Here is a 12,656-nt window from a genome sequence, read left to right as displayed (position 1 = left end):
TGTGTGCCTTGGCCAGTCTCAGTGTCAGCCTTCCATCTGTGCACAAACTTATCTCGTGCCCTCATTGGTCATGTGCGCGTTCGTGTGTGTTGGAGGAGGGGCTCTGTTATGGGGGTTATTCCCTATCTTTATTCAAAAGCGTGGTATTTAAATTTGAGAGCATAATTTATTGATTTCTTTCCCTCAAACCCTGTCCTCACACTCAAATAGTGCTTGCTTGCGCTTAGATTTGCTCTTCTTGTGCTCAAACTGTACGCTTGCACTCAGATATATTGCTGCTTACAAAATCTGAGAGCAGACATTTCACGAGCGCACAGAAACAGCCTGAGTGCGAGGAGAAGGTTTTAAGCTGGAACACAGGAAATCTGTAAGCAGCAATATATCTGAGTGCAAGCGTACAGTTTGAGCAGAAGCAGAGCAAATCTAAGTCCAAGCAGGCACTATTTGAGTGTGAGGACAGGGTTTGAGGGAAAGAAATCTATATTATGAACGTGAAATCAATAAAGTATGCTCTCAAATTTAAAGACCACGCTCTTGAATAAAGATAGGGAATAACCTCCATAAGGAAGTGGCAGATTTTTTCCGGCTGTGTTTTTTCAAATTCTAGCGCACTCGAGTTGGTTTCTCCAAAATTAACTACCCCACCTTTAAGTGGTAAAAATGATAAATATATGAGAGGGAATATAGATATTTGCAATTTATAGTATTTGGAACATATATTTATCACTTGCTAGTAACATTTCTTTAAATAACTAACAAAGATAATGTGCCATATAAATCATAGGGATCTTATATCTTAGTGTGTACATAGGAATGTATATAGAATTCCTAAAACAGTGTTATTTTTTTGACATTTCCTAAAACATACCGTGTGCAAGTAATCTACATTACTTTAAATGATGCTGACTCTCTTTAACATATCAGATTACAAAAACTTTTCAATACAAAAGTGTGTGTCCCAAAGTGTGTCACAAAGAGAAAACACAGTTACATATGTTCCCTCCATATGATATCAATTTATTTTCTTCGACTTCTTCGCAATTAAAGGAATTATTTAGCTAATTATACCGTTTTTGGCACCCTCCTGTGTGCCTTTTATAATGTGAATCTAAGGAATAGCATATTGTAGACACACTCATTCACACACAAACACACACACACACACACACACACACACACACACACACACACACACACACACACACACACACACACACACACACACACACACACACACACACACTACTGCACACACAGGTGCCGGGCTGCTCCTTTGATGCCCCTCCTGCCAAGTGGTCCTGCTGCTTCCAAGCACCTGTCACCGTTGAGACGGCTGATTGCATCATCAGCACTCGCCAGAGGGGAACAGCGCGCTGAAAGAGAGAAACCATCTCTCCATCCTTTCATCTGCTTCCTTTAGCGATGGCTGATCCCCCTTTTCTTTTGTCCTCCTCGCCCCCCTCCGTCGCCTTTTAACTCCGCCTTTTATCTCCCCATCACCGCCATCCCCTTTCATCAAAAATCCTAAAAATGAAAGGAAAAAAATTTGACAGAAGTACTGTTTCAAATCTAGCTGCGAGTGTCACTCACGCCTGAGAGCACAAGATATTACCACGGCCTTCCCACTGACCTCAATCCAAATGTGAAGAGGCGTATCTGAATGCTGCTTTTATGATGGTCTCTTGCAGTGGGAGAAGAAGGAAATTCAGTCCCTTTTTCTGTCTAATAAGTCTATTGTGATCATGGTGAATGTGTGCTCCCGTTTAATGGGAAAGTCAGCCTGTACCAGAATTGCCATTATATTTCTCCTGTGATCATTCTGGGTCAATGAGTAGTTGTGAACATGTGTGCCTGAATCTCATGTAGTCTGTAGGTGGTGGAACTGCTCTGGTGATAATGGACCGCCTGGAAATGTAATTTAATAACAGTACAAGGACACTTTTGGTTGATGGGAGCAGAGATGAAGGGAACTAAATTACATATTAATGTTTTATACTGAATATTTGTTTAAATTCTCAAATGTTTCAACCTGTAGTTCAGAGAAGAGTCAACTGAGGTGGTCGAGACAGCGCCTGGAGACAGATGTGTGTGTGGCCAGTCACCAGGCTGCTGAACCAGAAGTCATCCAGAGCTATGTCAAGAGGGTGAGTTCATTATTTAGCATTCAATTTAAAAGTCTTTTTACTGTAATTACTAGGGAAGGTCAAATAGGATGTTTGCGCAACATGGTATTAACGATGAGGTAAACAGGTTAAAGGGCCTAACATCGCCACAATTACTTAGAGGAAAGGCCTTTTAGTGAAAACAGGTTTCGGGCAATAAATGCTTCCTTTTTAAAAGAAAAACTAATTTAGATTCACTTTTGTATGTGAACATACTAGGGATGCTGTTTCCCTCAATAGGTATTCCAAAACCTCAACTATGGCTATACCATATTCTCTAACTGCAATTGGAAACGTTTTTATAGTTATATGAGGCCAAATATATCTGTGGCACTAAAAATAGTTGCTGGCTAATGACCATTGAGTCAGCTTCATTTGGTCAAGAAACATTACTGTAGTTAGAAAACATGTAGGTAAGCAGAGAGACTTTATGAAGTCTGCTCCTCATCTCTGCCTGGGTCTAGTTTCTCAATGCTACATTAGCTGCTGCTGCTACAGCAGTACAACACACTGAGTTTCCACTTGTTGTGTAGTATAAGGTTGCAGGAATGTGTGAAGAACAGCCTCTCCTTGTAAACTGTTGTGAGTCTGACAATGTTCTTGGAGTACAATACTAAAGAAACAATGGTGAATAGTTAGTATATACTTTGTGTGACTATATGAACAAAATAAAGTTATGAGAGGTTGGGTGGTGCACACCATGACATGGATTTGATGTACTGATGTTGCCATGTTTGCAGGAAAGCAAAAAAAACCTTTGGAAGAAAACAATCTGTTTACACCCCGGCTCCCCCTTGGATTTGCTCTGTATTTGTTTTCCTGTGTGTCTCTCATGTTGTCGCAACACTGCTGCTGTGACAGTGGAGAAACATTATGGGGCTCAAAGGGCTACAGGCAACTGTCTGTAATTGCCTGTCTTTGCCATATGGTAGCCCTGTCTCTAACAAATAAATGGAGGAGGAAAATAACAGTGATTTCCTTTCCTTCTCATCTAAAAAAAATAAAATGGATCCCCACTAGTTGCATCTCATGTGACAATGCTCCATATCGTGTAACTAGGGAACAGAAGGAGGACCTTTTATAATGAATGGAAGGTCACAGAGCTATGGTTTACTATAATGAGACGTAACCCTAAGATACCCCGCCAACCACAGCGTCATCACTGGCATTTATCAGCTGTAAAACTCACTTTTGGTCTCCATGCTCATGAATTCGCCAACGGTCCCACAATGGGAAATGAAAATGTGCTCTATTGAATAGATTTGCATCTGAACACCCATAGAGCACAAAGGGAAACCTGATTGGATGGAAATGCACATCACTGAATATAATGTGATAGGCTCCGGCAGCGTGACATGAATAACCAATCGGATCACAAGCTGCCAGAGAGAGTTCTAGATAAGAAACCAGGAGCGGCACTGGGCAGGCAGAGTGACAGGCTGGTGTGAGTGTGTGTGTGTTCAGTTTTGAAATTCTATACTTCAATTTCTCAAGCCCTCGCCATCCCACCCACTCTCAATCTGTCTCGGGACGTACTCATCAGATAAAAACTGTGTGACTTTGTGTAATTGCGAGGGTGTCGGCTGGTAATGGAGAGACTGTTAATATATGTGATTGCGTGTGTATGGATGAGTGAAGTGTCAAGAGCAGTGGGGTAATGGGGGAAGATGTGTCTCGTTATTGTTTGGTAGTAGTTAGCAATTTGATTTCTCTCCCGTCGAGCCTGTCTAAAACTGTCAGCTCAAATATCAACTGACAATTAACCACCAGTGCTCCATGGGAGGGAGCGGCACAAACACTCACACACAACCCCCCCCCCACACACACACAGGCAAAGTACGCGTACACACACGGATGCGTTGAGATAATGAGGTCCCTTTGTCATTTGAATATTTGATCTTTGCAGATGATTAGCTAGGTTGTTATTCAGCTGAATATCTACTCTGCGTACGTCAGCCTTTGTTTGTGTGTAAATGAGGCTTTGTTTGTCTGACTATAGAAGAAGAGACAGAGCACATGTATCTGTGCTGCTTTGAAAGACGCCTTTTTATTTAATCGTTTATTTGGCAGGGACAATGCACAGTAATGAACACTTAAAACATTCAAATGTGTCAAGCGTAACAGTGCCAGATTTAGCTTTGAGCTCATTTCCATCCGCAGTCCCTCACATAAAACATTTAAGAAGTTTACATTTTACAAACATAGCAAAAACAAAATGCATGATATGCAAAAGAGCAAGAGCAGCATACACAAGTATTTTTATATTTCCACACCTCTAAATGTATTCTAGTGTGAGTTAATGTTGTGGTTATGCTAAACCCCTTACAGATCCAGGATGTAGCGGAGCAGGGGGTGATGTTTGTGGGCTTCCTCCAGCAGCCAGGCGGAGGACCCTGCTACTCAGGGAACTGGGACCCTGAGGATCTGTCCTCCTTACATTCAAGCCCCTCACCTATTCACCGACATCCCTTCAGCGCCAAAAACAGCCCAACAGATCCAACAGAACCACATCATAATGAGCCCGGGTTAGATCATGAAGGTGTAGAAAATCACACACAGGACGACGAGACAAGAGACGTCATGCCTCTGAAACCCATCCAGAGTTTAGAGCTCGACCAAGAGGAGGCCAGTGAGCAAATCTTCAACGAGTCACTAGAATCAAGGAACCAGCATCTCAGCGGTGTGGACACAGTTCTTAAGCGTTCAAATCAGAACCCAGCAGAAGCCCAGGTGAAGCCGCTGTGTCCCAGCCCTCCAGAAGCTGCAGGTATAATCAGACAGCAGGGAGGCCGTCTACCAGACCTCCAAGAGTCCACAGAGAAACATTTGGATCTTTCCAATCAGACAGACAGACAGAGCTCGAGCTCCTGCAGCTGGCCCAGCTCTCCTGAGCTGGATCGAGGCACGGAGAGAAAGTCCTCCCGCACAGAGGGGCAGAGCAGAGCGACGACGCACAACAACAACCATATCCGGATCAAGGGTTCAGAGAAAGATGAGAATGCAGCTACACCCCCAGCGCAGGGTAGTAAGTTACCAGCTTCCTGTTTGCAGTGAGGGAATGTCACTAAATAAGAACTAGAATACCTTTATACGTCCCTCAGAGGGGACATTTGCATTTGTTACAGCAGAAAAAAGCCCAAAACAGCTTAATATTACCCAAAAGCATGCATTAAGAATAAACACTCAAACACTTTTTGCATATATAATATTTCTATTTTAGGCCCCTTTTGAATTATATTCCACTTAATCTCAGCTGCACATAATGATACTTTTTACTCCACTATGACAATGATGTGATCATTTATATAACTTTGTAGATTTAGAATTATTACACATTTTGAAATCAACTAATAAATAAGGATTATTATTGGTGAGCTCGACCATCACCAGCTTCAACGTAAAAGTGATAAACACATAAATAAATATGTATTCTGAAATTGTAAATCCTGCAGTGCACAATGAGTACTTCTCAGAGTGTAACAGAGTATTTCTACACTGCAGTAATACTATTTTAGATCTTAGTACTTCTGCCACCACTACCTGTTTCTACTGGGGTTATTGAATAAAAAAGCCTCATTATGCAGAGTTCATTTTGGCTTTGTGTTTGTGTGCCTGTAGGGATGCAGCTCTTCGCCTTGTACAACCACACGGAGGAGTTGAACACTTCTCTGAGGTTCTACTCTCTCAGGGTGCCGCTGCAGGTGCAGAAGGAAGCAGGGCTGATCACAGATGTCGACACAAACTGGCTCGACCACATGACTCAGCATTTCACCAGCGGGGCGCACCTCATCGATGGGTTCTTCCAACTTGAAGACAATGACGGTATGGTTTGTGGCCATAGCAATTAACTACTGCATATGTCGTCCTTTTTGAAGGGCTGTCACTCTAGAGTGGTGGCTCTCAACTGGTGGGTCGCGGACCCGTTTCGAGTGGGTCGCGGATTTGTGAGTGAAGAAAAAAGAAATTGATTGATTTTCTTTTTTTTTGCGGAAAAAGTCAAACTTTTATTTTTGAAGGCCCGATTTTCTAACGCTGTTACATTCAGTAGGCGTTGGACTGGAAGTACCGGAGACCATAAACAGTTTAGAAAACTTCTGTTGTAGTGATCATCTTCTCAAAAAAACATCTTTGCTGATGTCGACCCCTCACCCACGAATTCAAGTAAACTCCTCACATAGACTCTTTCCTCTCTTAACTCTTCTCTCTGTGAGGAGCAGCAGGCTGTCCACGCACAAACGTGAAAAAACAAACAATGGCATAAAAATTATAGCCATATGTCGGGTAGTAATCAGATTTATGTTTTTTTNCTGAAGTGCTTTGACAAAAAATCCATAAAGAAATGTCATCTCTGGAAGCCGTAGCGCTGTAAAAAGCACGACCAATCATCTGAGCCGGCCCGGCTAAAAATTTTAGCCGGGCCGGCTCAGATGATTGGTCGTGCTTTTTACAGCGCTACGGCTTCCAGAGATGACATTTCTTTATGGATTTTTTGTCAAAGCACTTCAGATATTCATTGCTATCGGGATGTTAAGAGCATTCCATGGAATATAACAAAAAGTGTATCTCGAGCCGGTTTCTCAAACTTACCTACCCCACATATTGGCATGTTAGTATACTGACCTTTGCTATTTCGTTAAAATCAAAAGTGAAGCTGAGGTTTGGGGCCATTAAGTAGATGTATTGAGTCATATACCAAAATAATTGGGCAATTTGAAATGTTGAACAGATGATGGCACTAGATGAGAGAAGTTAAAGGTTTTAAAAGGTCATTCAAGTTTTTATAATTCATCCTGAGGGGAAAATGGATGTCTGTAGCACATTTTGTAACAATCCATCTGGAAGATGTCAAGATAGTTCACAGGATAAGTGAAAACTCTGACCTCCTGGAGGCACTAGATGAAAAGTCAGGGGATCACCAAAGTAATTAGGATTCATCCTGAGGGACACACGAATGTGGAAATCCATCCAATAGTTGTTGAGATTATTACGCCTGGACCCAAAAAATGTCCCAAAAATGCCATCCAAAGACGTTGCCATTGCCAAAGCCATTAGCAGGAAAAAAGATCCATCATTTTGGACTGAAATTGAAACATAGCTACAAGTCCACCAACAGAAACTCTGCATGAACGAATATAGATTTAGTTTTGAGCAAATCTGTCACTCACTTCCACGACGTGATGCAGAGAATAAAGCTCAGCTTGCATGCTGTACTAGAGCTGATAGCAGGGATGTATGAACATAATGCTCTGCTCAAATATGACGTGAATATTTATGTTTTCTCCAGAGAATAACTGGGTTATAGAAAGCAAACACAGGCGCACAGTACAGTATATTATCATGCATAGTCAAAAGAGAAAGAATTGGGACAAGGAGCTAAAGTTAGCCGGTTTTTGTGGCTGACTCATCTGCAATTAATTTTACATCAAGGGAACGAGGTGAGGCGCAGAATTGAGTTTGTGGTAATGGGTCTCAATTGGCTTCCATGTCAAAACAATGAAGTTCTACCGTTGTGTAAAGTGGCTGTAAATCATCTATCTTAATCAATTTGTGACAGAAATGCTGAAAAACAGTGTGTGTTTAGTTTGTGTACCTTGGCGTCTCTCGGACCAGCACGGCCCGGTGGAGCTGGCGCTGAATGTGTGCGCTACGAGGTCCGCAGGGATGGACAAACGGGTGGACGGCGACCAGGACAAAACCCTGAGCGTAGAGCTCCCTGACCTGAACAGGAAGCTCTCTGACGGAGGAGAGACAAAGCACCGATGACACCGGCACCTCTGGAGGGAGGAGAGGGGAGGGGAGAAAGAAGCATATGGTTAAGAAATGGACATGACAGGTTACAAAAGAGGCTGAGGGGAAATTGGTAGAGAGGAAGCGCTGGAACAAAGAGGAAAAAGGGAAGGAAAAAAAGAAAGGACAAAGGGTGTAAATAAACAGAGACAGGGCATGTTTCATTATGATAATTCCCCCTGAAGAACAACACATGGCATCTTCACGCTAAATCTGAAAGTAATTACACCAGAACTATTAGCCTTTGTCTCCACTGTCACCAACAGCCTGTTTATTGGGAAACAAACACACGGAGGCAAATGTGCAACGACAAAAATGCAATTTCTCATACTGGAAAATGCTCTTTTGAACACATTTACACCTACACAAACAGGCGGTGGAATATATTTTAAAAAAAAGGCACATACATCAAAAGGATGGCAATGCTATCACAGTGAGGTATTAGCAGCCATCGCTAACACAGAGCTGGTTCTCTTATTATCAAACACAATGGAGAGAAACCCCCTTCACTTCAGTGGAACATGGTTAGCAGAGCTTATCGTTTGGGAGCAAACTGTCACGGCAAAAATCCACGAGGGAGAGCGCGCTGTTTGCTAGAACCACCCTCTCAGGGTCAGTGCATTGTAGTTAAGCTCCCTCTCTGTTCACTGGCTTTTAAAAGGGAACACGTGCTTGTGTTGCTGTGTGTTTCTGTATCGCTGAGTGAAGCCAGGTGTGTGTTAGAGGGAGAGAGAGAAGCGTGGAAAATGAGATGAGAGAAGTGAAGAAAAGGGTGACACGGAAAAGGAGAAAGCAGTTAGCAGAGTCGTGTTGGAGAGAGAGAGAGAGATGAGGCTGTCTGTTTGTGCCTGAATGCTTGTCATCCTTTCCAATTCAATCTCATTTGCATGGGTCTGGAGAAGAGAAAATAACCTGAATAAATTAGCTAGACCCACACAAAACACACACACAAACACACACACCTTTTCAATTTGTTCTCCATCATGAGGCCTGTTCACACACACATAGGAGAGGCTGGCCAGCATGCGAGGACACAGAACACACACGCTCCTGACTTCTATCTCAGTTAAACAATGGGAGGCAAAACTCCCTGAGAAAATCCAACCATCACATCACACTTGGCATAACTGCTTGGAACCATGAAGGCCTTTCATCAAGCAAACACTTAAACGGGTGTGTGTGGGGACTTATCAAAAGCAGTACAGTGATGATGATAACAATAATAACAGCTGGAGACTGGGGTGGGGGGTGGGGTGGCGGGCGGATAACAACGATCCTGTCACCGTAAACAGTCATTAGCCGTCATTAGCCCTGCGCGGCTGGCACTCACCCACCGACGAGACGCGGGCAAGGCATCGCAGCTAATTTAGGCAACGCAAACAGAAGTTATGAGGGTGTTATTCAGCGCTGTAGGCTGGGAAACAAACTTCATTTATACTGTCTGCCACTGTGGGATTTAGAGGGGAGGCTGCAATTCCGCTCCAGAATGGGAACGGCTCAGGGCAGAAAAGCCGGGTGGAGCTTTATAGTGCCAGCAAGTGAGGGCAGGGGGGGGGTGTAGACGTGCACAAAAGAGTGTGCATGCATCTGGAGAGTAACCTGGAGATGTGTGATGGAGTGTTTGTGTGAGGTTGAGGGTCAGGGAAGAGAAGAAGTGGAAAAAAGTACGAGGATATACAGATCATAGAGCGTGGTATCGGCTTATTGTAGCCTACGTTTAATTTGATTTTTAAGCCCTTTTTAATAGCTCAAAAAGGGAAAAAATCCCATTACTGTGGTTAAAGTCAACAAACAAAACGACAGTATAGCCTATACCGTTGTTGAGTTTTATTGAATTTGATTAACTGAAAAGTAAGAGGTAAAAAGCGGACAAAATGTGTGTCTAACCCTGGAAATAATGGAGTCTTACTGCGACAGAAGTAATGTTAGGGTGACATCAGTACAGTTCAAATGTAGTGCCTTCTCTCATCAACTCCAGACACTTTAATATCATCATCACCCATACATGCATGTTTAAAAGGGAGATACAGACATTGTTTAATGGACTCAGGATGCATCAGAGCGGCTGTTCAGCTGTTGATCCCCTCTGCTCTATTTCAGTCCCCACCCGAAGCTTTGACCAAACGACAGCCGCCATGTGTCGTGTGCGACGCTTCACTTTTTGACCCTGGACTTCACAATCTGCATTTGGAGTGAGAGAGTCATCCCCCCTGCTGCTGCTTGAAAGGTCTTATTCATTCCTTGCACAAAATCCCTGAGTTTCAGTGTATGACTTTAAAGCAAACATATATCCTGTGGTGTTGTGTGTCCCGGTATCTCAGCGAGTGTGAGGACCATCTTTGCCTATGTGCGTGTGTGAATGGAAAGAATGAGTTTGCACTAAGCCTGCTAGGTGATGCATGGGGATTACTACTCACAGCTACCCTCAAGGCTTATCCCTCTGCTTGCTGGAGGTTCACGTTTATTTAAATAGCCTTCTAATGACTTGCAGAGGTTTTAGGCTAGGATATGTGCCAAAACAGTGACTATAAAACAATCAGCTTCCTGTAACCAGGAGCTCCCTACTGTTTTTGGGAATGCAGCCACAGACTAGGAGAGCTGTTGGTCAGCATCTAAACGTTGTCAAAATGGGGGGCGGTGGGCTGATCTCTTCAGAAGGCGCGCTTTACAGAAAACATCTGAACTCAATGTGTGGACAAGTTAGCCTACAGTAGAAGCAGGAGGAAAAAAAAGCAGGTTTGCTTTGGTGAGAACACAGCGTGGCCCTTTAAGGGCGGGCATAGATTACGTGTACCGTGTGATGCTGTGGAATCTCTCAGCCATCTTTTGACTGAAACTGCTAAAATGGCAGGAAAAGAGATTAAAGTCAGATCAACAATCTTTCAGAAAAAAATGCCGTGGAAAAGTGTGTCAGGTAGCAAAGATCTCGCAAACTGATGGAAGTGTGTTGCCGCGTCTGTCTGCTCTCTAAACCAAATACATCACACACGCATTCTGATAGCAAAGATGTACGCGTATGGCAGAGCGAACATATAGTCAGTCTTGGACAAGACGTGATATGTGCCAGAGAATTCACGTGTGTAATACAATGCATTCACTTCTTGACTTAATAGGCATCATCGTCTATCGAATATGATAGGACAGCCTCACATCATGCAGTGGCTGAGTCGACGTCAGCCACACGGTACAGTTAGCCAAGTGATGGATCTGACGCGCTCACCGTCACCAGAGATCTAAACCATATAACACCATACGCCGACTATGACAGTGTATATCTTCAGAGGCAGACCACTCACAGCAGAAATAAAGCTGCATACCAGTCCTGTAACAACACACTCTACTCACCGTTTATAACCTCTACGATGCGCACATCAGAACACATCGTACGCACGACCGCGCAAACATTACCACTATACACTACTAACATTGAACAGGATCAGCAGGCATGAGCACAGCACACCACCGGATACATTAGATAGGTCAAGATAGCTGAAGAGATACACATACACAGCACACACACATTTAGCCCACACACATTCACGCACCACGACTATCACAGACACTAGAGCACATGTGACACACACTCTACATAAGCATGAGCAGCAGACCATAGCGCTGCGCTGCCCGACTCACATCCTATACTTCTGTTTCATCCTACAGTCACAGCACACTGATACACGCGACACAACTCTACCATACATACGCAGTACGTGCTGAGCATTAGCCATCATATGTTAAGTTGTTTTCTGACTAGTGGTCTTCTCTCTCTCTGCATAGGTGCGCAGAAGTCATCATAAACAGCAGATGTTCAGCTCTCACTGTCTGCTACAGACGCCGGTGCGTTAGTGCACGCGGAGCTAGCTACACAGAGCCTCTCCACATAACTCTAACGTCGTCAAACGCCGGTCGCTCCTCGCATGATAGACAGGTTCTGATCTCGCCACTCCTTTGTGTCTCGTCTCGCCTCACAGATCTCGCCCCAACTCTCGACCTCTTCGCGAACTTTGCAGACTCACTCATTGCAACCGCTGCAGACTAGAGATATCTTCTCGTCCTCTTTTGATTGCGCGCACTTTTCCCCTTCTATGTTTTCACACATCGCTTCCACTCTCGCTCATACTCCAACACCTCTTGTGCGGCGGGCGCGCGCTTTCGCTGCCGTTTTCCGGTGTGCCGCTTTTCTACATTCTGTGATGTTGTCATTATCCGAGCGCAGCTTCGACACAAAGGAGGTTAAAGAGTACACCTGGCTGTTACTTTTCATACTCAAACATTCATGACGGCAAAGTTCAAGATGAGCAATCAATGTTAAAAAGGGGGTGATGGGTCCATCTTATTCCTAAATCAGGCAGCACATAACAATGAGCACCAATATGTAGCATTGTAACTCGAATATCATAAATTGGAGATCATTGTCACTATTGTAAAATAGTGTATATGGTTAGAATCAAAGGTGTCGAAGCTGCCCACAACATTGGCGTTGTTAAGTAATAGACAGCTCTGGTAGAGTAAGAGAAAAGCCAAATAAATGGTCCATGTGTGTAGAAGGCGCAGGCCCGGAACATTTTCCCCTCATCCTCCCGTCTTCCACCGCCAGGGGTCGCTCTGACCCAGTGATGATGCAAGGTTGGGCCGAAGTCACTAACACGAAATATATTTCAGCTAAAGACTCCGGCAGTAATAGCAAAGCTCATAAAATCAAAGAGC

At 43.7% G+C, this 12,656-nt stretch overlaps 2 protein-coding genes across 2 annotated transcripts in view; one reads left to right on the top strand and one right to left on the bottom strand.

Annotated features, from left to right (window-relative positions):
• The first annotated feature begins 1,896 nt into the window (after positions 1-1,896).
• On the top strand, positions 1,897-9,118 carry rftn1a (raftlin, lipid raft linker 1a). Its single transcript, XM_010796588.1, has 5 exons — positions 1,897-1,913; positions 2,036-2,144; positions 4,491-5,184; positions 5,781-5,989; positions 9,095-9,118. The coding sequence occupies exons 1-5, from the start codon at positions 1,897-1,899 to the stop codon at positions 9,116-9,118; spliced, it is 1,053 nt and encodes a 350-aa protein (XP_010794890.1).
• A 1,482-nt stretch (positions 9,119-10,600) lies between these two features.
• The window catches only part of LOC104967171 (myosin-10-like), a 10,003-nt gene continuing 7,947 nt past the window's right edge, over positions 10,601-12,656 (bottom strand). Inside the window, exons 4-5 of the mRNA XM_010796587.1 lie at positions 11,769-11,771; positions 10,601-10,632 (exon numbers count right to left, since the gene is read on the bottom strand). Coding sequence (XP_010794889.1) covers positions 10,601-10,632; positions 11,769-11,771 — 35 coding nt within the window. The remainder of the gene's footprint in view (positions 10,633-11,768; positions 11,772-12,656) is intronic.

The sequence above is a fragment of the Notothenia coriiceps genome, unplaced genomic scaffold (genome assembly GCF_000735185.1).
Source record: "Notothenia coriiceps isolate Sejong01 unplaced genomic scaffold, NC01 NC01_scaffold00037250, whole genome shotgun sequence".
NCBI classification, from domain to species: Eukaryota; Metazoa; Chordata; class Actinopteri; order Perciformes; family Nototheniidae; genus Notothenia; species Notothenia coriiceps.
The sequence above is the reverse complement of the archived record's forward strand: the minus strand, read 5'-3'. Positions and strand labels throughout refer to the sequence as shown.

What these genes read in the sequence shown, in the direction of transcription:
- rftn1a (XM_010796588.1), top strand. An exon ending in AGCTACACCCCCAGCGCAGG is followed by an intron (nt 5,185 to 5,780) that starts GTAGTAAGTTAC and finishes GTGTGCCTGTAG; the next exon opens with GGATGCAGCTCTTCGCCTTG. An exon ending in TTGAAGACAATGACGGTATG is followed by an intron (nt 5,990 to 9,094) that starts GTTTGTGGCCAT and finishes GGAACCATGAAG; the next exon opens with GCCTTTCATCAAGCAAACAC.